Source organism: Nyctereutes procyonoides, unplaced genomic scaffold (assembly GCF_905146905.1).
Source record: "Nyctereutes procyonoides isolate TBG_1078 unplaced genomic scaffold, NYPRO_anot_genome, whole genome shotgun sequence".
In the NCBI taxonomy this organism is placed as follows: domain Eukaryota; kingdom Metazoa; phylum Chordata; class Mammalia; order Carnivora; family Canidae; genus Nyctereutes; species Nyctereutes procyonoides.
The window spans coordinates 2,661,492-2,686,143 of record NW_026575132.1 but is presented as its reverse complement, the minus strand read 5'-3'; the positions used below and the strand labels follow the sequence as shown (position 1 = coordinate 2,686,143).

Here is a 24,652-nt window from a genome sequence, read left to right as displayed (position 1 = left end):
TCACCATGGACTACTGAGGATTGAATAAAGAGGTATCCTCTCAACTATGCAGCCATGTCCAAAATTGTCACCATCTTAGATACTTTGCCCATGATCCGGGGAGTTGACTCTGCTGTATTGAACTGACCAATTTTTTTTTCTTTTTTCTTTTTTTTCAAGTATACCTCTGAGTATGGCCTCTGCGTCACAGGATCAATATGCCCTCACATGAGAAAGGCAAAAAATGGGTCTTTCGAATACTCCCCCAAAGCTACCTGCACAGGCCCACAATATGTCACGGGATGGTAGCCCAAGACCTGTTCCCGTTCCCTTTCTCCACATCAGTAAAATGGGCCCAGGGTTGATGCATAATGTTTACAGGTGAAGACTTGCCTCCATTGCAGAACATTCTGCAGACTTTACTGAACCATCTATGAGGAAGAAGATGAACAGTCAAGCACAGAAAATTTAAGGCCCAAGCAAGCACTGCTGCAAAGGTTTTAGGAGTTGTTTACTTGTGTGAAATAGCTGCAAGCTAGAAGTGTTGAAATGCACTACCTGAAATGGAACATGCACCATTGAAAGAAAGGAGAAGCTGAGGGTCCTAAGGATCAGAGCACATTTGTAATTTTCATGAAAAGGGGAATACTTCTCATACATGTTTCTATTAAATACCTGTCACTATGCTTTACAGATTTTTTAAGATTTTATTTATTTATTTATTTATTTATTTATTTATTTATTTATTTACTTGAGAGAGAGAGAGAGTACAAGCAGAGGGAGAGGGACAAGCAGACTCCTCACTGAGCAGGGAGCCTGACGTGAGACTTGATTCCAGGACCCTGGGAACATGACTCGAGCCAAAGGTAGATGCCCAGACAACTGAGCCACCCAGGCGCCCTTAGACCTTAAGCTTTTGTTGCATCTTATAGTACATATGGAGGCTCTTACTAAATTTACCCAGCAAGACTTAAATGATAGCAAATAAAATCTATGTTTAGCTAATACTGAAATACCTCTAATGAGAAAAGCTATCCTCCAAAATAGAACGGCCTTGAACATTAATATTCCCTTGCAGGAAGGTACCTGTGCTATTTTCCAAACAGAATGAGACTGCTGAGAGACTGCTAATTTATTATATTTATTAAATCACATGAAGGCACAGGTGAATGCCTTGTTTGACTTGGCCCTCAGCCTAGGGGGCTTAATAAATCAGCATTTCAGATCATAGGGTTCTTGATTAAAAAAAAATGTTACTTATTTTGGGAATCATTATCTTAATCTGTGTTTTCTCTTGCATGTGTTTTCTTCTGCATCTGCCTCCAGCACAGCCAAATAGCAACCAAACAACCCACCTCCATGCTAAACAAACAAACAAACAAACAAACCCTTGCAGGGCACATCATAGAAAAAGGGAGCATAGGATTGTAAGAGCCAGTCATGAGGAGCGAAGTGATGGAGGGGGTCATCAAGAGAATGCGACCACTGGTTGACCTTTTAGCGGGGCCCAAGCAGGCGGAGGGTCCTCACCTCCTTGCTAGTCCACAGGAAGTATGCTTTGCCCACTGTTCCCGAGGGGGATCTGGTCTCAAGGATTCAGTCTTGAGAGAGAGCAATATGTTATTGAGACCATGTGGATGGTGAAGGCCTCTACATAAACTTTTAAGTTAGTGATGGGCCACTGTGAAGATTCATTCTGAGGCCACCCAAGACAAACCAAAACAAGCCTTGTACGTAGGTTCCCTTGTCTTTTACCTCGAGTGGCCTGTTGCCTATTTTTCTGGTCTTCTGTCATTGTTTTCCATACAAAGGGCCAGTTTCAGATTTCACCCGGGGAACTCCCAAGGTGGGCACCCAACAAATGAAAATAAAAAGTATTTATAAGTTATGGTTACTCTGGCAGCAAAATAGTCTTTACTAATTTTACCCAAGATAATTGATAAGGGATTTAAGTATTTCTGTTATTTTACTGTTCTAATAATCTTTCCTAATTAAATCTTAACTTAGAAAGTAAAAACAGATAGTGATTAAACTATTGCAGATGAGAGTATATAAGAGAAACGAGGCCAAAAGCTGAGAATATTAAATACAAGACCCTGATAAGAGATCCAAAGTGCATTCTCACCTCCCTCTCGTTATAGGAGGTGTCTCTTTGTTTTGCTTATTTTGTCCTATCATAAATTCACTGGATGTTCTTATACAAGTAATGTGAATCAAGACAAAACATGCAGAATCATACACTAAACAACAATAAGAGCAAACTTTCGTGTGTGTACTTGTTAGTAATAACTATCTAATTCAAGATTCTAAGACGTAATTTATTCAAAGATACAGAGATATTTTTCAAAGTCATCTTAATTTTAAACATGGTCTACAAATCCTTTTGGTAATACTGATTTTTTGTTTTTATTAGAAATTTTACTTCAAAAGAAGGCACTGGATAGTGATAGAAGTGGGACGATGCTATCAATATATGTACTTTATAAGCTATACCAGTGTACATATATTTGAAATGTATTTGTCCTCTTACTTAAGTCTAGATTGACATATATACAAATATTGAAACAATCACAGACATATATACCAGTATGTTCTTTGGTATTAAGATATGCATTCAACATAGTATTTCCTCATATTTTATTTCACCTCCTATATTCCCCAATTTGAAATCTTATACAATTTAATATAATTGTCATACATACAATAGCTACATATTATATAATAATAAAATAATAATGATATCATGTAATGCTAACTAGTTCGTTAATCATATGCAATCAACTTCCTCAGTTGAACTTCTTAAAAGGGCTACTTTTTTTTTTAAATCAAAGAACAGTTCTATATCATAGAAATAGAAAGTGAACCAAGTAATATGGGAATGAACTATTATGTTTCCATACCAAATTGCCTTTTTTTGAAATGAAAATGAAAATGGTTTACATAATTTTGTGATGCTATTTTCCCCATAAGTAATAAAAAAATGACTAATATAAAATAGAATGTTTATCCTAAGGGTCATGAATGGATTTTGGAAGAGGTTTTGATTTCCTGAAACCACACTAAAAAATATTGTGGTATAAGTTCATGAGTATTTTTCTGGAAGACGGACCTTATTTTCTAAGCACTTTTCAGTTATGTGATTGTCTAAAATATAAGTACCAATAATATATAGAAAAAGATCTACAAGTCCACAGTGAAACAGTTAGTGAAATTAATGAGATTTCAGAAGACCTTTTATACACAGTTATCATCATAATAGTAAAATGGGAAAAACAATAAATTTAAGATTTATTTCATCTGTGAATTAACATTATTTAGACTTTCATGTGTTTAAAATTCATGATAAACGATTTTAAGGCCAGGAATCTATGACTGAAATAACTTTAGGTGTGTCTATAGAAGTCATATTTTAAAATGGTTGAAATGATTGATTGCTACCTCATGTGCACAATTTCAGAGATATCAAAATGACAAATCAACTGGCTTAAATTGTCTTAAATCTTCTTTGACAGAAAGTGGAGTAAAAATAAATAACATTTAAAAATTGGATTGAAATCTTAGATGTTATATGGAGATGACCTAGGTCTCCAGATAACTTAATGTTTCTTAAATGTGCATTTTCATGAAATGTAACTTTCTACAAAACGGATAATGCTCTTAACATGTTTACATGTAATACAAATATATACTGTATGCCCAGATGAGGGCATTTTGTTGCAAGTCAATAAGAGCAGCATCATCTAACCCTGTACCTTTCAATCAGATGACACTGGCAAGACAATATTTTATTAGAGAATAGAACTTGTTAGAGAAATAGGTTATTGTTATGGAATGTTAGTCTATTAATGCAGTAAATTTATCTTCACATATGTCATGTAAGATGCATTAGCACCCATTAGATGCAGGTATAAGCTAAACATTAATGGAGCTATTGTTGAATCTTTTTACCACAATATCCTCCCGGTCATGTGTGCACTGCCTCTGAACAGAGCTTTCTTCTAAATGGTAGACCATTCTAAGTGATATGCAATTAAGAAATGTGCTATTCTACTGCATTAAAGCACAAGCCAAATGCAAGTTATTAGCATCCATTTCCAGTACAGCTTGGCAAGTGAGAGAATGTGTGCAAGAAGGAAGTGATCACTTACCTCATAATAATAACAGTTTAAAAAACTGATACTTGCGACCCATGTAAGCTGGCTAGAGACGCTTTCTGCAAGTCCTTGGTAGGTATCCTGACAACCCAAAAAAGTAAGTTCAATATTAAAGAACATTGAATCTTAGGTTAGAAAACATTGGATTAAATCTTTTAGTATTAATTTCCAGTCCTCTAACATAGAAATAAAAAAAAATACCTATGTTGTAAGGATGGTGGGAATTATTTAAACACTATTGTAAGAAGCAAATGCTGTGTGGATATTGTTAACATTAGAACTAATATATAATTAAACAGTTGACCTACAAAAAATATATTTGATCATAAAATTGACATTGGCTTTCCCCACATTCTCTGATGACACTGTTTCTCTCCTCATCTCTTCATGGCATCCTATATCACAGATGTATTAGGGATGGAAAAGTCATATACGAAACTCTTACAAAGGTGTTTTTAAAAAACCTGTAAGTAATTAAGTTTCATTTATTTAAGGAAAAATCACAGATCAAACTTTCAAAACAATGAGGAATTTATGACAAAAACCCATCATTTTCTGCTTTAGACAAAATGACTTACTTGTGTTTAAAGCACATAAGTCTTATTTTATAAAATTTCTTAGTTTCCTGGAATTAATGGATTTAGTTCACATATAAAACTGGAAAATCTCATTTAAAAGATGATTTGCCACATACTCAAGCAACAGTTCCCAATATTTACATTCCATTCTATCTACCCTGCTCTTCAATTAGGAGTAATTTCTCAATGCAGAGTGCTAGGGGCTGAGATGTCAACAGTCATTGTCATGGTTTCTGACTCAGACTTCAGCAGCAAAGACCAAATCACATAAACTGCCTCTGTTTTATACACACTTCAGCAAATAATACCTGTCCTATTACAGAGAACCTTGCAGATTACAGATCTCATTTAATCCTTATATTGTAACTGTCAAGTTACATATATAAAAAGGGCATAAAGAGGATCAGTGAGATGAGGCTTCACATTGACTTTGAGGGTCAGAGCCAGAATTTGAAATCAGATTCCAACTTAAATTCAGAGTCCTACCCATCACCCTAAAGAGGTTTGTGTCATTGCTAATCCCTAGACAATTGTCTGTGCAAGAGGGAAAGGTGCCATTTTTAAAGATTCTGTAACCAGACAAAGATTTTGCTTTAGGAGAGGAAAGAGCTAATTCACTGTCTACCCTGGTGTATCATGTTAAACACTGTTCTTTGTATGTATAACAGATGCAACTATCTTTGTATGATATAATTAAACTTCCTTGGAAGGAGTTCAAGACCAACTTACATTACATTGAATTTCATAATATGGCAACTGATATTACATTAGATTTCAGCAGTGTCATTATGTACTACGACAGCAAAAGAAAGAAAATCAGCTTGTAAGAAATTACGTTCTAGCTGTAACATTTGTGTGCAAGAATATCAGAGTTAAATCAGAAAAATATTTCTAATATTTCCAATACTATACTCAGGCTACATACATTTCTTACTGCAAGTAGTTAAGAACCAAAATGGGAGGCTTTGTTTTTGTTAGCTACCTCAGTATTTCTCTCTAAAAACAGAGTTGTGCTGTTTTTCCTCTCTTCATTGGAAGAGTGGGGTAGATACCCTTATTGAAAAGACAGTGCAACATATAATACTGCTGCATTAATTTTTATTTGAGAGTAAAATAAGTTAAATGTCCATAATTAAGGCCCTGAATAAATTTTGAGACATTCATCATGCATTGCTACCAAGCTTCGTGGAGTAGAACTTCCTGTGTTTATTAAGTGAATAAAAGCAAGATAGAGAACAATGTGTATATATCCATTTGTAAATCAAAAAGATACATATTTATCTGTATTTTTATGTGTGTGTATCCCTTTGATTCCTCTCTTTCATGTATCTCTATGTCTATCCAGTTCTCTACCTATTCATGGCAGATCCATGTGCTCAGCACATTTTTAATTATGTCTCTCTATATTTTATCTATGGAAGATAGAGAAAATATGCCTGGACAAATCTAGAAGATTCTAAAAAGCTAGTGGCAGCAGTCAACTTTATATAATGAGAAGACCTGGAAGCTATAATGCTGGGACGGCTCTGTATAATTTGTTTATGATTTGAATTGTTTATCATGTGTAGAGGTGTGCACGCACACAAACATTCATACATATATGTTAATATGATAAACACGTAGGTATATATATACATATATATACACATGTACATATATATGGTATCTGTGTGAGAGAGAGGCCCCCAAAATACTACCTGTTGCCTACCATCTTCCTTTATTCATATCACTCAAATTTCACAACAAAATAATTATTATTTTTTTCACAGTCTGATGAACTGAGTGGTTGATCTCCTGACTTGAACAATGGGAAATTCAAAGCTGGTAAAAAATAAAAGCACAATTATAGGCTGGAATCAGAATAAAGTACTGCCCACTGGAGGCGCTGAGACCACATAGGGACTTAGTAGGCAACACTTGGGTGAAAGAAGGAGAAGAAGTTCAACACCACTGAGGTGCTCCTTGATGAGCTTTAAACATCACCTTCTCAGTACCGGCTTCTTACTCCAAAGTAAGTCTTGTCTTTTAAATGCAGGTTTTACTGAGAACTTCCAGGTTATTCCAAAGGGATTTTACTATCTTTCCTGGTAAAAGTGTAAATAGGTTCATTCTTTATGGAATGTGTTGATTTCTGTGCTCAGCTTTAGCATTTTAACTTAATTTAGTATCAGCTGTTGATTGCCAGCTATGTTTAAAGCATTTGGCCACATCCTTAGAAGAGACAAAAAATGATGTCCCTAAGCTGAAATTAAAGATCTTTGAAATTCAATATTATTTGACTAATAATTGTGCATGGAAAGTAAATCTTATATATGAAAGTCAGGATTTATAAAAAGTAAATAGGGAAGGTCGCTGTCTCACACCAGCGCCACCCCTAGCTCACCAAAGTCCAGCCTAAGGAGAAGGGGGCTAAGCAAGGAGGTCTCTAACATGGCTCCTACAAAGCCAAAACTGATGGTCAATCCACCTGTGGTACAGCACCCAGGAAGTGGGTTTCAAAACCCGTTCCCAAGAGTGGGTCCTCTCCTGGAGGCGTGGTACCGGCATGGGACTGTGGCTCGCTGTGAAGCCAGACCTTCTCCAAAGTTGACTGGGCTTCTGATTCGCTAGCTTCCTTTCTAGAGTTTGGTGTGAAAAATTGCCCAGGACTTCAAACAGATCTGCACTTCTGGGATGCAGCTGTTGATGCTTTGCAGGAGGCAACTGAGGCCTAATCGGTGGGCCTTTTTTGAAGACACCAACCTGTGTGCTAAATGTGTAACAATTATGCCAAAGACACCCAGAGAGCATGCTGCCTAGGTGGAGAATATGCTTACAAAACCACTATGATGGAAAACATTTCATTCTTTTTTTTATATATTTTAGGTATTTATTCATGAAAGATACAGAGAGAGACAGAGACATAGGCAGAGGAGGAAGCAGGCTACCTGTGGGGACCCCAATGTGGGACTCGATCCCAGGACTCCGGGGTCACGACCTGAGCCAAAGGCAGGCGCTCAACCACTGAGCCACCCAGGCATCCCAACATTTCATTCTCTAAACAAAATTTATTTTCTTACTGTTATTGGTAGTTCTGAACGTTAGATTTTTTTTTTTCTCTATGGGATCAAAAAGCACCTAAGTACATGATTGTAAGTGGAAAAATAGGGAACAGAAATCAGGTCTTGGCAGCTTTTCCATTTTCATTTGTGTGTGAATTTTTAATACAAAAGTGGGGACATAAAGTATTATTTAAAGTCAAAATGTTTCAGGGAACAAGTCTCAGCAGTTCAACTTTATAACAATTATAAACCCGTTAAATTTTCCTGGGCAATGTCAGCATTTGGATTTTTTTTAAAACAAGTAAATTTCTTATTTACAAAAACTAAGAAAGAAAGAAAGAAAATAAATAGGAGAATTTATATAAACTAAAAAATAAACTAGTTTTATAGTCATTAAATAAAGAAAATAGGAGAATTTATATAAACTAAAAAAATAAACTAGTCTTATTGTTATTAAATAAAGAAAATGAATTTATATAAACTAAAAAATAAACTAGTTTTATAGTTATTGAATAATTTAAATAATTTGCCAAGGAAACATCTTTACTTCGTTATCAGATGTACTAAAATTTCAAATATATACAATTTCACGATGATACGTGTCTAACGTTCAGCAGACATCTAATACAGTTAAATGCAATCTATAAACACATCTGAGATGGGGATGTTGGGATTGCAGAGAAAACTATAAGGAAAAAGAGCAATGGAAATAGCTAACAAAGTTAAAAAAAAAAAAAGGAAAAGAAAAAGAAAGAAAGATGCTGCTGCCCCAGAAAGATAAAATGAATGTCCACCTTAACTCTCTGGATGGCTTTCTATTTATAGACTTCAGTCTTTCCTGTAACTTGCCTTCCTCCTCCTCTGGAGCCCCCGATTCTCCATTCTATTACACCAGGCTAACTTTCTTGTTACTTAAGTAATAAAAATAACCCTGGACAAGAGAAAACTGAGACTCAAAGAAACTAATAACGTGTCCATGGATACCCGGCTTGGAAGTGTCAGGGCGAGGATGCCAAGCCACGCCTGTCCAGGCCCCCTGGCCTAGAGCTTTGCCTCCCTCGCCAAGATATAAGAAGCTCTAAAATGCTGTCCAGATTTATGCTGCAAAGAGGTAAGTATAGAAGTGTAAAGAAGTCAATCAAACTCTTTTCAAAATCTTGCAGAATTTTCTATTTGAACACTTGTAGCATGTTCACCAACGTAATACACCGCTTTTCAGAAAGCAGTGTTATTAGACACCATCTGTATCTGATCCTATGTTACAATCACTGGTATGTGAGATAAAATTGAGGAAAAAAATCGAAAGGTTGTAAATGTTTATACCGACAGGGAAAGTTGTATCAGAAGAGAGGGACTGAGGAACATTTACCCTACTGTGTACTGGCTCTACTACTGTTTCTGTGAAACAGAAGTCCGAGGAAATGACCAGCCTTATCTAACGTGCAGACAATATTTTTTTTTAGCGCCTCATTCCTTTAAACTATTGTTACTAATGGTGTAATAAATGAAAATCCATTGCCATAGTTTATTGCGGTGTTCTCTTGCTAAAAGAGATTCCATGATCAAATAATATTGTAAAACCTGAGTTCAATAAAGCTAAATAGGTGTTGAGTTTTATTTGATGTTTTGGTTTGATTTTACAGCAGGGCTCCTCAGAGCCTTTAATATGCAAATGTGCATTGTGAAGCTAAGTAGTCTGTCTTAAGTGTTTCCCAAATTTCTGTTAGGACAGAAGCCTCTCCACTTCCATTTTTCTTTCTCTTCTTGGAGGAGTAGGGGAGATGAGGAAGAAACACTTGGATAGCAGAGCATCAAAATAGCTCAGAAGGTTAGTTCCTAAGAGACTCTGCCAACTGACAAGCAAGATGGGCTAAAAACAAACAAAACAAAACGAAAACGAAAAACAAACCCTAAAAACTCCCACTCAACTGAAAAAGAGAGATATGAAGTTTCATTCCAAATTGATTCAAACTTCTGGTTCTAACAGCAAAAAATAAATAAAATAAAATAAATAAAATAAAATAATAAAATAAAAAATAAAATAAAAATTTCATAATGATTTGAAGAAAAGTCTTGAGCTCTAAGAAAGGCTATGATTAAATTAATGATTGAAAACTGAATTTGGGGATCCCTGGGTGGCGCAGTGGTTTGGCGCCTGCCTTTGGCCCAGGGCGCGATCCCGGAGATCCGGGATCCAATCCCACGTCGGGCTCCTGGTGCATGGAGCCTGCTTCTCCCTCTGCCTGTGTCTCTGCTTCTCTCTCTCTCTCTCTGTGACTATCATAAATAAAAAAAAAAAAAAAAAAGAAAACTGAATTTGTAAATAAAAAGACACTAAACTGTATTGAGATGCCTACTGCTTTTATTAGGTAGATTTTAGAAAATAACAGTGGGTCTTTTTTTTTCAAACTATTGCCAAGCTAGTGGCAAACATTAACTGCTGCATATTGCTTTGGTTAAAAATCAGACAACATCTTTTGCGAGATGTTTATTTTAAAGTTTTAAGGGAAAAACAATCACCCTTTTACTTGCTGAAACTTGGATGTTTGGGTAATGAGGAAACACCCACTCCTTTACGTTCCCCAGGGCAGTGGCTATCAACCAAGGCTATGCATTAGAGTCATCTTGAAACTTAAGAATCCAATGCCCCCACCTCACCTCCAGAGATTTAAGGCTTTGAAGTAAGACTCTGCATTTATTATTTTTAATCCCCCAGATGATTACAATGTACAGTCATGACTGGGGCCCACTACCATGGGAGGAAATATACTATTTCTCTAGCACTGAAATGATAAATCTACACGTAAACTATCAAAAAAACCTAAAGGTACAGGTTTCAATAAGGCATGGGAAAACTTACATTATAAGATAATTTCTTTAAATCATGGCTTGTTATTTATGCATCATTAAATAATTACAACGAAGGATGGAAAATTAGCAAATTTACCCTCAGTTAAAAAAAAAAAAATCAACCCGAAATGAAGATGACTTCTTGGAAACATTATCAATAGCATTTGAGCTATAAATTAAACACCTGATATACCAATATATTTGTTACTGATAATATAATATGTACTTTTTATATTGTTATAAATGAAAGCTAATGAAATAATGATTTGTGTCTACATATCTTAGGTAGGCTAGAAATTAAGAGATAAAATGTTAAGGTTTTGGGTTAGATATGAAAATGATACTATATCTCATTATTAACAATCAACATATACACTTTAATGCCACACATATATAACTTGCATAACCTTAATTATTTTTGATTATATATTTATATATGATTATATATATAAATACATAGCTGACTACATACATACGTATTTAGGTATTCATTCGTTCATTTATATAAGGATTCATCCCATATGTATATAAATATATATAATGAATGAACATATATATATATAATGAATATATATATATTCATCCCATTATCATTATATCACATGTTATATCTCCCTTAATCTTCAGAAAAACACTTGGAGGTAGGTTTTATTACCTCTATTTTACAAATGAGGCAACTGTCCATGGTCACAAAACTACTAAGTCAGACATAATAGATGCTTATTACATATTTGGTAAATATATGCATAAGGAAATTCAATAATTATAGCTATAGAGACAGATGTGTATAACAGCTCATCTACACACTGAGTATAAGACTTTATCTTTAACAAATTTTTTTTTTAAGTAATCTGTATGCCCAACATGGGGCTCAAACTCAAGACCTGGAGATCAAGAGTCTCATGCTCTACTGGACTGAGCCAGCCAGGCATCCTTCCCATCTTATTATTATTATTTTTTTTTTAGAATAAACCCTTGTCTTAGAAACTTCTCTACCAAAAGTTCTGTGAAAACTGGGCAAGAATCTAGATATCCTTTCATTTGTCATATAGGTGTAGAACTATATGTAGACCTCTGTTCTCAAACAAGGATGAGTATTAAAATATAGTTTCCATGGTCCAACTCCAAACTTTCTGAATTAACATCCCTGCTAGTGAGACCTGGAATTTGTCTATCTTTTAAAAGGCTTCATAAATAATTCGCATGAATTAATTCATAAGATTTGCAAGTATGGAAACCACTACATCTGATTGCTCAGGGTTGAGATTTAATGTTTGGGTCTTACTGGTACTCTGTAGACAGAGACTGCATGGACAGAATTAATACATTCCTGGTTGGTTCCCTTTTTCAGAGGCTGAAAGGTAATCGTGGTGCAGCAGACAATGGTGATACAGGTTTTGAGCTCTGACCTCAGACAAAACTGTGCTGAGTCCTAGCTGTGCCACTGGCCAGGTTTGTTACATTGGCCAAGTCCCCTGATGCTTTGAAAGCTATGTGTCTTTTCTATAAAATGGAGATAAGGAATTCCTTGTCTCATAGGGGTTTTGTGGGGATGAAAAACGTGTTCCCCCCTGCACGACACTTAAGAAGCACACTATGTGTCTTACCGTTATTGAAACATCCAAAAGTAGTAGAGATCAGAAAGGAGATAGAGAGGTCTGATCGGCAGGGTCTTATTTTTTCAGGTTCATTTATTTATCTTAAATTATTTTGGTTCTAGAAACACTTCCCCCCCTTCTCTCAACTGCACCCCCATTAACGCTCTGAGTAACCTCACGGTTCTTATCAATGACCTTTCCACAGAGGGGGGAAATCTTTTTGAAAAAGTTCCATGGAAAAAAATCTCTGGGCTACTTCTACTTAAAAATACGGGCGGAAAAAAAAAAAAAAATACGGGCGGCCCAGTGGCTCAGCGGTTGAGCACCGCCTTCAGCCCAGGGTGTGACCCCAGTGACCCGGGATCAAGTCCCATGTTGGGCTCCCTGCATGGAGCCTGCTTCTCCCTCTGCCTGTGTCTCTGCCTCTCTCTCTCTCTCTCTCTCTCTCTCTCTCTCCCCCTCTTTCTGTGTCTCTCATGAATAAATAAATAAAATCTTAAAAAAAAAAATATGACGACTTGACTCTACCCCCTCCAAGACGATTCTAGAGTGTGTATGTCTCAAACAAAACAAAACAAAACCAAACAAAAAAACCCAAAACTGTTCTAAGCTAAGAGATATTGAAAGCAAATATTCTGTACACTTTTAAAATGAGAAATTTTGCAAATGCATGAGCCGACTGGACTGTATGGCTGGTATTCATATAATGCACGGTGCAAAGTGCAATTTGTAGACCTAGTTTTTTGGGGTTGTTTTTTGTTTTTGTTTTGTAGACCTAGTTTTTAATTCAGTTCTAATGAGTAAACTGGTTGGACTCTGTCAGGGGCGGGGTGGGGGGAGTTGAAACCCTCATCCCATCACTAATCTGATCCTCACTGCCCCCAAAACACAACTCCTGTCTGTTTCTGTGGGGCTGATAATGAGGCTGAATAACGTATGTATTTCCACGACACTCTGCTGGTGAGTGATGTTCTTCTGCCACTTGGTGGTGCTTGCCAGCCTCGGAATGTGCTTCTGGGTGGCTCTCCAACACCGGAGCACAAAGCCAGCTGAACCGGGATCACAGCATTCCTGCCGGGAAAGGCTTCTGCTGGCAACTGTGTAATGATCTCAAGAACCTCTGTGGAGGTAACTGCATGTGTTAACCAGTCACAACCAGTCATTAACTTTCCTTTGGGGTTTTAAGTCACTTTGGGCAACATGTCTTCGGAAGAATACATAGTATTAGAAAGTAGGCCAGAGTTTCGTTAGCAGGGGCTTGAGGAGCACTCCCACCGCGCTAGGAGGGTCGGTGAGGGTTCCACTCGTGGGCCCAGCGCCCAATCCTATAGCAGGTCCCCTCGCAGGACCCTAATCGCTGCCTCAACACTAGAGCTCCTCCAACACGCCTCCCGTTTCCTTGGAGAATTCACCTGCGCCGTCTCCAAGCCGGTTTTCCGATGCTTCTTCCAGCGTCTGGTCTAATTGATCTGTCTTAATGGGGTCCTTGTCGGTGTGGGGGAGAGATGCCACGGACCACAACTGGGACCTGCTGCTTCATCGCAGGGAGGGAGACACGCGGGATCCGAAATAATCAGGAGCGGTTGGGGGGCGGGGGGGGCGGGGGGTGCAACCTAGGGGCGGAGGTGGAGATGCAAGATAAGGGATGGGTCTCACCTGGGGTGGGGGGGGCGGGAATGAGGTTTGTTTGAGGCTCTGAGGTGCTGCACATGGCATCTCTCAAAGGAGAAGTTAGAAAGCAAGGGAGTGGGAGGAGGTTGGAGGTTAAAGTACTTAAAAGGAGAGCTGGGGCGCAAGTCGTGCTTCTGGCGGGGCCTGCGGAAGACGGAGGGTCCCCACCGACCAAGGGCCCTCGGGGCCTCCTGGAAGTGACCCGGGGTGGACGCCGGTTGCCCGCGGGGGTCCATCAAGCATGCCCCCCCAAGTCCGGGGGACCCCAAGGAGGGAGGGGAAGACGAGGGGTGCAAAGGGCGAGACGGAGATGAGGCCTCCAGAAATAGAGAAAGAGAAGAAAAGAAAAGAAGAAGGAAGGATGGAGAGGGAGGAAGGATGGAGAGGGAGGAAGGATGGAAAGGGGTGGGGGAGTTAGGAGAAGGGAGGGAAGGAGGAGGAAGGAGGGAGCGAGGAAGGCAGGCTAGGAGGAAGGAAGGGGTGGGAGGGAAGAGGGAGGGACGGGGTGACTTACAAGGAGGGTGCCGGGGAAGGAAGGGAGAGAAAGAAGCCTTGAATCACTGAGCAATCGCCCCGGGAGGAGCTTTCTTCCCGTAGGTCAGCCCCACACCGCGGCCGCACCGGGGCGCCGGGTCCCCGGGGGATGCTGCTCCGCATCCGAGTCCCGGGAAGCTCCCGGGCGGGGCTGCGACTCCGCGGGGCGCTCCGGGGGCTGTGGCCGCGGCAGGAGGCGGCGTCCCCGAGCGCAGAGCCCGCGCCGGGGACATTCCGGCCCGCGGCCGCGCGCCTCTGCGGGCCGCCCCCCCCCCCGCCCGGGGCCCTAGGGCGCTGCCGAGCCCCAACGCCTCCTCGGAGCCGCTTCCCCAGGCTGCACCTGCCGCCGCCGCCGCCTCCCCCGCGGGGCCCGGCCCGGTCCCACCCCGATCCCACCCCGCGGCCCCGCCCGCAGGGTCCCCGCTGCACCGGGACCCGCCTGCCCGGGCACCAGACCTCGGCTCCCCCCGGGGCGGGGGTCGAGGCTACTCCAGGGAGGGAGGAGGAGGGAGGGGGAAGAGAAGGGGGGGGAGGGAGGGAGGGAGGGAGGGAGGGGGAGAGGGAGGGAGGGAGAGAAGGAGAGAGGGAGAGAGAGACAGGGACAGAGATAGAGGGAGGGAGAGAGGGGAGAGGGGGAGGGAGGGGAGGGAGAAGGAGGGAGGAGGAGAGGGGGAGGGAGGGAGGGGAAAGGGGAGGAAGGGAGGGAGGGAGAGCAGGAGAGAAGAAGGAGAGAGGGAGGGAGAGGAAGAGAGATAGAGGGAGAGAGAAGGAGAGAGACAGGGAGAGGGAGGGAGAGGGGGAGAGAAGGAGGGAGAGGGAGAAAGGTAGAGGGAGGGAGGGAGAGGGAGAGGGGGAGGGAGGGGGAGGGAGAGGGAGGGAGAGGGAGGGAGAGGGAGAGAGGGAAGGAGGGAGAGACAGGGAGAGTGAGGGAGAGAGAGAGAGAGAGGGGTAGAAGGAAGGAGGGAGGGAGAGGGAGAGAGGGAAGGAGGGAGATAAGGAGAGAGGGGGAGAGGGAGAGAGGGAGGGACAGGGAGAGGGAGGGACGGGGAGAGGGGGGAGAGGGGGAGAGAGGAAGAGGGGGGAGAGAGAGACAGTGAGACAGAGGGGGGAGAGGGGGGAAGCAGGGAGGGAGAGGAGAGCCCGGCGGGCGGCTGGGTCAGCGGGGCGGGCGGTCCAGGGTCGCGGGCTCCGGCGGTAAGTGCCGCCGCCTCCAGGCCGCCCGCCGCCCTCCCCCCGGCCACGGGGCCCGGTCCCCGCTCCCGCTGCGTCCGCCCGGCGCGAGCCCGGGTGCGCTCCGCCCCCCTCCCCCCCCCGGCCACGGCTCCAGCACAGGCGGCCCGGGGTCGCGCGCGGGAGCAGGGCAGGCGGCGGGGCGTGGGGTCCGCCCGACAGCCGCTCCCCCAGCCCCCCGCAGCTCCCCCCCGCCCCCCCGCCGCCCTCTGCGCCGCCGCCGCCGCCGCGCCCCGCCCCCGGCCCCGCCCCCCGGGCCGCATCCCGCTCGGCCAATCGGCGGCCGCCCGCCCCCGCCCACGTGACCCCGGGCGGGCTGAGGACCTGCTGCTTCCCGAGCGCCCGGGGATGCGGGCGGCAGAGCGCGAGCGGCGGCGGCGGGCCCGAGCGGCGCCCTGACGGTGCTCCCGGCCCGCGTCCCGGCTCGTCCGCGCCCGCGCCCCGCCCCGCGCCCCCCATGGCCGCAGCGCCCCGAGCCCCCGGCGCAGCCCGCCGGCCGACGACGCTCCCGCTGCCGGGCCAGGGCCGGGGCGCTGCATGTTTCTGAAACTCCGGCGGAGCCGCGCGGGTCCGGCCGCCGCGTCCCCGCCCGGTGCGCCCCCTCCCCCGCCGCCGCCGCCCGCGGGATGCCCAGGAGCCCGCCGCCCGGCCCCCGCGATCGCGCGTTGCCCGGAAGCCGCTGGCCGCTGCGGAGCCGCGCCGAGTAGCCATGGTGCTGGCGGAGCCCCCGCGGCCGGGCGGCGGCTGGACCCTGTGCGAGGGCTTCTGCTGGCTGCTGCTGCTGCCCGGCGCGCTGCTGCTCGTCGCCCGCCCCGCCAGGCTCGCGGCTTTCCCTACCTCCCTGAGCGACTGCCAGACGCCCACCGGCTGGAACTGCTCCGGTGAGTCCGGGCGCCCCAGCGCCGCCCCGCCCCGGCCCGCGGAGGAGCCGCGTCTGCAGCCCGGGCGCCTGCCAACGTGCGTCCGCTCGGGCCTCGGCATCCCTGAGCCGACCCCCGTCCACCCCGGGGAGCCCCGTTTGCAGCCGGGGCACCTGCCTCCGCGCGTCTGCTCGGCCCCCCGCATTCCTGAGCCGACCCCCGTCCACCCCGGGGAGCCCCGTTTGCAGCCGGGGCACCTGCCACCGTGCCTCTGCTCGGCCCCCCGCATCCCTGAGCCGACCCCCGTCCACCCCGGGGAGCCCCGTTTGCAGCCGGGGCACCTGCCTCCGTGCGTCTGCTCGGCCCCCCGCATTCCTTAGTCGACCCCCGTCCACCCCGAGGAGCCCCGTTTGCAGCCCGAGCACCTGCCTCGGCGCATCTGTTCGGCCCCCCGCATTCCTGAGCTGACCCCCGTCCACCCGGGGGAGCCCCATTTGCAGCCTCGAGCACCTGCCTCCGTGCATCTGCTCGGCCCCCACTGCCCCCCCCCATTCCTGAGCCGACCCCCGTCCACTACTTGGAGCCGCGTCTGCAGCCCGGGCACCTGCCTCCGTGCGTCTGCTCGGCTCCCCCATTCCTGAGTCGACCCCCGTCCACCCGGAGGAGCCCAGTTTGCAGCCCCCCCCACCTGCCTCCGTGCGTCTGCTCGGGGCCCCCCCACTGCCTCCCCCATTCCTGACCCGACCCCCGTCCACCCCTTGGAGCCGCGTCTGCAGCCCCGGGCACCTGCCTCCGTGCGTCTGCTCGGGGGCCCCCCATTCCTTAGCCGACCCCCGTGCACTCCGAGGAGCTCCGGGAGCCGTTGCAGGCCGCTACGGTGGGTGGGGGGGGTGGGCGGGGCTGGGAGGCCCGAAAGTGCAGGTGGACGGACCTTTGCATCCTTGCACTTAGGACTGCGGATGCTTTTTTTTTTTTTTTTCCTTTAAGAAAGAGTAAACGGGATGGTTCTGTGGATCCCCCCAAAAGAGCACTCGACCGACCTTTGTGGGAAAGCCTAAAAGCAGACCCTTTTCCTGTTATTAAAGAAAAAAGAAAGAAGGAAAAAAAAAAGTCTAGCTAGAAGGAGCGAGAAATAACTTTATGAGAGAGAACCAGCGAGAAAGCGATCAATCAAATAGGGCCCCTGCAGGGGATGCGCGGATCCCGGGTGCCAGCGAGGCGCCCTGCTCTGGCCCTCGAGCCCAGGTCACACGGATCCTGGAGCTTAGGTTTCGGGAGATTCCCATCCCTCCTCCCCCCTTGCTCCCTCTCTCACATCCTCCTCCTCCTCCTCCTCCTCCTCCTCCTCCTCCTCCTCCTCTCCTCCTCCTCCTCCTCCTCCTCCACTTGGCTGCAAACGACGTCGCGTCTGCAGCCCAGAGATGCTTCTCCCCGGCGTCCCCGAGCTGCTCCGGGGCGGAGGGAAGTTGAGGAAAGAGGCGGTTCGCGGGTCTCCCAGGCCCGGGGCGGGGGCGGGGGTGCGCACAGCCGGGCCTCACCCGGGGGCGCGGGGTGACTCGGCTCCAGGGACCAGGCGCCCTGCAGGCCCGCCCGGGCCCCTTCGGAGCTGGGAGCTGGGAGCTGGGCGGGCTCCGCGCCCCGAAGCCTCGGAGGGAAGCCGGGCCGGGGGGTTTGGGGCCGCTGCACCCCAAGTGGCCTTGGCCGTCCTTCCTGGAGCCGGCCCAGCGCGCAACCCCCGGCCGGGGTCGTGGTGCCATTTCTCTGGCTTTGCAAACGGCGTCAACCTGCCCGGGGCATTGTCCCCCAGGTCTGCTGTCTGCTTGTGCTCGCGAGTGTGCATGGAATTTTCTCATCTTCTGTAGATGGGATCCTGCTGTAGTTAAATCTGACTCTGAATAAAGTGGTTCCCAGGGATGCATGCGAGCTCAAGTGGCTGGAACTTCGGGGAGGTGGGAACGGCCAACTGTAACTCACAGAATGAAAAAACACGCAGTCCAAGGCTGCTAAGGGCTGTAAATTCCACCAGGAAAATGATTAGGCATCATCATAGTTGGTGCTTTCTAAAGACAGGTTGAGCTCTGCAGCCCTGTTAAATTTGGGTCAAAGAGATGGCCTTTGTTCTGTTTTTGGCAATTTCTAAATTTGGTTATTCTCTGTAAAATTGAACAGGTTTTCTTTAACTCCTTCCTGGTTCGTAGGTGCAAATATATATATACACACGTAGGTTCGTATATATATATTTGTGAGAAGCTAAGTTCCACTCTGCAGGTGTTGAATCCCTTCTCTGGTGCTTTATCATAGGCATGTTCAACAACCTGCAAAATCACTTGTTTGAAACGGTCACAGCTTTGTGGTCCAACGCGTACTTGGTCTGCTACCTCCCAAGCCGAGTATTGTTTTAGGAAATAACTAACCTAAGTGTGAAATTGAGTTTGACAATTAAGAAATGTATTATTGTGAGCCAGCTATCTTAAAGAGATCTGTAGAAACTAAAGAGAACAAACTTGTTTTCCTGGCCGATTTTTGAGAACCTGGCACACCTCTCCACCCCTGTTAACTTAGAGGTGATCAATCTTCATTTGAGCCAGACAGACCATCACGGCAAACACTGTGCCTGTTTATCTTTATTATTGGGGCTTTGTTTCCTCTTTGTCTGGAGAAATTCCATATAAGGGGCTGTTCCAGACCTTAAAGTAAAAGAATGATTAACAATGGAGAATTGGTAAAATGACATTCAGAGACCATCACCCGCTCATTTCTAAAATGTGGAGTGTGGGGGTCATAAACTACCGTCTACTTAATGAGAAAAAAATAATGAAGCTAGGAAGCAAGTGTGAAACCTTCATTTACTGCTGCCAGCATTAACCCTGGCTAAAATAAAATAGCAATATCAAAAAACAATATTAAAGGAGAATTGGCTAGAAAAGAACTGTGAAAAGAAAGAAATGAATATTGATCACTTAACTAGATTTTGGAGGTTATCAGTAGAGAATGACCTTGCAGTATAGCTGTGGTTATTGGAATTAAAATTTAGAGCAATCCTTTTAAAGCTTCAGGATAGTGCTTTTTCTTTTTTCCCCCCTAAGGTCTATAACATTTTTTAATGACTGGAGTATTCTCTTTAAATTTGAGGTTATGATGACAGAGAAAATGATCTCTTCCTCTGTGACACCAACACCTGTAAATTTGATGGGGAATGTTTAAGAATTGGAGACACTGTGACTTGCGTCTGTCAGTTCAAGGTAAGAAGTCTGATTTTGGCATCTTCGTATTCATTAACGAGACTACAAAGGAGGGATCTCCCTTTACAACCCATCACCTGGCAATTTATAGCTATGCAAGCTAAGAGGAAAGCTGGCACCAAGCAAGAGTACTGTACTGCAAAGAGAGCCAACGGATGTCAGAAAAGACAGAGCTTTTTGGAGAAATGTGTATGCCAGAGTTATGAATGCCACTGGCGGTAGAAAGCTTCAGGTTGTTCTTTTGATGTGTCAGAGCAAATTATGCTTATGCGTCCCGTCTAGCATGCATTTTATAAATCAGCTGCTGGGGCTAATAGCCAAAATAATCAATGGAAAAGAAGTGTGGATTTGTACTTTTGTTCTTTTTTCATTGGGGCTATCATTTTTTGATCCTGTTGCTCTGCCTAAATGGCTTTAGGTTTTATTATCCTGGCAAGCCGGTTAAGTATTTAAATAAACTCCTTTATTAATGTGACTTCAACACCACTGTGCTAGTTTTTGAAATCGTGGAACTTATTAATATATATCAACTTCTCATGGACCACATTCAATTTTAGCTGAATCTCCCAGGAATCCAAAAGAGTACAAATAGCTGCAAGTCATTTCATAAATGTTAGAAAAATGTACTTTGCCTCATGTTAAAAAAATAAATAAAAAATATTAAAAAAAAAGAGAGGAAGATTGCAGCACTGGTATCATCAAAACTGGGTTATGAGTATCTATAGAAGAGAGAGCTCTTCAGTCATCATTTAACAAATGCTTTACCCCATGTAAATTATAAACCTTCTTTTCTCTCAAAATGTGTATACAAGCATATATACCTTCAACTATCATAGGCGTACTAATGTCTTCTATTCACCTTTGAGTGTTGCTGAATTACTTTTTTAAACGCACATGAATTCTAACACAAGGTTCAACCAGGAAATATGCGAATAAACAAAACTACATAAGTGGGATCAGGGAAAACTTTTCCAAGATTGTAGGCAAAAGTAAAATTTAAAAAGGAAGAAAAGAAAAGAAGAATCGATACAGAATAAATGAAATGAAAATATTAAACCCAAATTCGGTCTAAACAATTGATACAGCATGTAGTATTTAGAATTGTTGATGAAATTAAATATTTTAAGTTGCATTCAACCTCCCGGCGAGAGAGATAAGGGAATTCATATTTAAATATAGTTTGAATGGTTTGTAGATAAGCTAAAAGCTGCTTGGACTTTATTTTCTTCTTTCTAAGAAAAGCAATAAAATGATATTTGCAAAGTGCACCACCTCCTGGTGGGTCAGTATTGTTGTGACCATACTACAGTCTTTCAGACCATACTAGAGTGTTAGAAACATATTTGTGCATATTTAATATGCATGTAACACCAACCTCTAAGGTCTCCAGCCACACTGAACAATGTAATTATGTTCTTTCAATGAACTACATGAGAGAGATGGAGCATGAAAACTCTCCAATTCGTACTTTCCCTAAATGCTAACTAAGGAGAAAATACAGGTGGATAAATCATTAATTAAAGACTCAAAGTATTTTGTGGATTTTCCCCCCATTTGGTTTGTGATTCCCATAAATTTGTCTTACTTTCATAACCAAGGGTAGAAATAAGAAGTGAATTCCTAAACGGTATAAAATGAACCAAAAAGAATGTTCTTCAAATGGAAAGCCATAATTCTAATACGATTTCAACAAGAGAAAAATAACAGAGTTCACAACATTCTAAATGGATGCATGCTACTAAAAGGGACGCATGGTTTTCTTATTAAAGAAATTATGTTCGGTTTTCAGGTTCTACAAAGGGTTTTGGTAAAACTTTTAACGACAAAAATCTTTATGTTTTTCGTGCTTTGGTCAGCCCGTTACGTTCATCACTAATTTAAATACCTTTTGAGTGGAGTGGATTTGGGAGTGGGCAATGAATGCAAGTTTGAATAAGAACCTACAATGTATTTTTTTTTCCTAATGCCTGTAACATTTAAATTTACTACGAGATTACTACTGCTATTAGCTTGTGCTTTGTGATGGTTGTCAGTCTGTCCAGAGAAAATAAACATTTCCTTCTGGAAAATTTAGACTCTACACATAGTAAGAATATAGAATGGCTGGATTAAGTTGAAGATCAAAGAAAATGCACAAATTGTGCAAAGGATAATAGGATATTTTAGGTTAAGAGTATCTTGATTCAGTCCTTTTCCGGTACATTCCACTGAGTTTGAGGTTGTTGTTATTTGTTTGTTTGTTTGTTTTTTTCCCCTTTATGATGAAAAGGGAGATGTCCTGATAATTTATTTTCCTAAATACTAAACTAGCTTAGATTGTCTACTCTCTGTTTATTCTGTTTACAGAAATTCTTTCATTCAAATAGGATGGAAATCCTGGTCATTCTGGCTGGAGAGAGAAATTTCAAAGTGTGTGTGTGTGTGTGTGTGTGTGTGTGTGTGCGTGTGATCTACAGTTTTCCAACTTGGAACATTAAAGTGAACATATATTTGCCTTAACTTCTCTTAGATGATTGAAAATAAACATATTCCCCCCTTTATTTGTCAGAACTGAGTGAGTGGTAATTATTTCCTCCTCCTTTTACAGATGAGGAAATTAAGGCCCAGAATATAAATAACCATCATTAAGTGGTGATCTTAAAGTAAGAACCTAAGTCCTTTGACACCAAATCTAATTTTTTCCCCAAATATTATTATACGTGCAAGTGAAAATATCAGCAACAGCAATACCAAGTTATCGTAGATCATTCAGTACCCAAGGTAGTACAGCTGTTTTTTAGGTGATGATGTGAGTTCCAGATACGGCCTGGAGCCATGTTCCTATCAGAATACCAGATGGCATGCTGGTCAATATGATATATCAATTGTGGAGAGGAAAATTTAGAGATAATTAGAGGGATGGATGGATAGATGAATGAAAGGAAGAAGGAAGGAAGAAAGGACGAAAGGAAGAAGCATAGTGGTTATCCATAGATAGCATAGGTCATACAATGACCAATTATCATTTATTTATTTATTTATTTATTTATTTATTTATTTATTTATTTATTTATTTAATCAGTTTGTAATTTAAAAATATGATGAAGCCTTCTGTCTTTCAGATATCCTTTATTTCAAGTATTCATTATTTGTATTTAATAAGCATGCTTTAGATCTATAATTGTTCCACTTACTAGAACTGCATAACAAATTGCCCAGAATTTAGTGGCCCCAAAATAATGAACAGTTCTTCTGCTCATGAATCTACAATAGGACAGGGCTTAAGGGAAACATCTCATCTCTGCTTCCCTTGGCATTAGCTGAGGGAGAGAGAGAATTCAAAGGCTTGGTTCTGCACTCTTCTCAGGGCTCCTACTCATATGTCTGTCAGCTGGACACCCTGGTCCTTAATGTGGATCTCTCTCTGTATGTGCTAGTTTGAGTTTCCTCAGACCACAATGGCTTGGTGTCAGGGGCAAGTGTCCAGAAAGAGAGAAAGAGCCAGATAGAAGCTGTATCCTTTAATGACCTAGCTTGAGAAGTCACACAGAGTCACTTTCACCATAGCCACAGGCTTGCCCACTCTTAAAGTCATATTTTCTTTCATTTAAAGAAATGTGGTTACAGAGAAGAAAAAGTTACTTATGGAACGATCAAAGGATTGGGACATGTGCAGGTTTTTTATCTTTTTCTTTTTTGGAAGAGAAACCTACCATATCCTAAGCCATTATTCTTAAGCCTTTGACAACTGGGAATATAACAAGAATTCACTTAACATCTGTGGAGTACCTTCTACATGCCAGACTCTATGGAGGGTGCCGACAATCTATAAAATATAAGTTCTACATAGCTTCTAGATGCTGAAATCTCAGCTAAAAGAAATCCTTATTAACCAAACAAGCAATAAATCATAGGAAAAAACTTCTCACATACATTTTTGTTCATTTGTAGTAAAATGAATCCCATATATTCTAGAGTGTCAAGTCATTGAATACACTAGTGTGATATGTAGCTACTTTCTTAAGCAATGTGGACACTTTGGAGCAAAATCATTCCACTGGAAAACACATATTTGGAAAATAAACTTAAGATTTTTATAACATCTTAAGAAAAATAGAATCACTCCTCCCCTGAGAGGGAGTTTGTACAACACATACATTTATGGGTCTAGCCATCTGGGCCTGAGTGTTGTTTTTTCTCTTACCAGCCAACTCTGTGGCCTTTAGCAAGTCACTTAACATCTGAATCCGTCCTTTCATCTGAAACTGAGCAGTATCATGATTGCCACTAAAAACTACTTCCAATAATTTGGCATATTTTAACAGCATACTTAGATTATTTTTATGTGTGGGGGTTATTCTGTTTTCCTTTATTTCTATAATTTTAGACGTGTGTTTAGTGTCAGTTTTAGATGGTGTGTCAACTATACTCAAACAACAAAAAAATGTTTAGCGTGAGACACAAATAATTTACATATCTTTTTATAAATGAGTATTCCAAAGTATTTTAAAGACATGACTCTGTTAATCCTCCCAAATGCCTTAGGTAACCATTTCAAATGGGAAAACTGAGCTACAAGCTTGTTAAATATTTAATAGTTGTGAGATACACACAAGGCCCTCCACCAGAGCAGTGAGAGAAATTGAGGAAACTAGGACCAGACTTCCACTCCTGAGCCGTAATGATTGAGAGTGTGCTTCCTCCTTGTATTTTTCATATTAATGAGTGCAAGGCATGGTATTAAAGGCCAAAAAAATTGCGCTGATAATCTACAGTTAAGCTCTTTTCAGCTCCATACAAATCTCCCTCTTGGCTTGTGCATGGAACTTGGCAGCTCTGTTTTTAGCACTGTTCACATTTGGCTTACTGCATCCCTCAGAAGTGGCATATGAGCACTTTATCAGTTTGTTCTGTCTTTTAAGATGCACATCAGCAT

The 24,652-nt window shown here is 43.0% G+C and overlaps 1 protein-coding gene across 1 annotated transcript in view; it reads left to right on the top strand.

The window, feature by feature from the left end:
- Positions 1-16,038: 16,038 nt before the first annotated feature.
- TMEFF2 (transmembrane protein with EGF like and two follistatin like domains 2) overlaps positions 16,039-24,652 on the top strand; it is a 220,706-nt gene continuing 212,092 nt past the window's right edge. The window contains exons 1-2 of the mRNA XM_055345631.1: positions 16,039-16,516; positions 19,628-19,737. Of these exons, the coding sequence (XP_055201606.1) occupies positions 16,345-16,516; positions 19,628-19,737 (282 nt within the window). The 5' untranslated portion in view covers positions 16,039-16,344. The remainder of the gene's footprint in view (positions 16,517-19,627; positions 19,738-24,652) is intronic.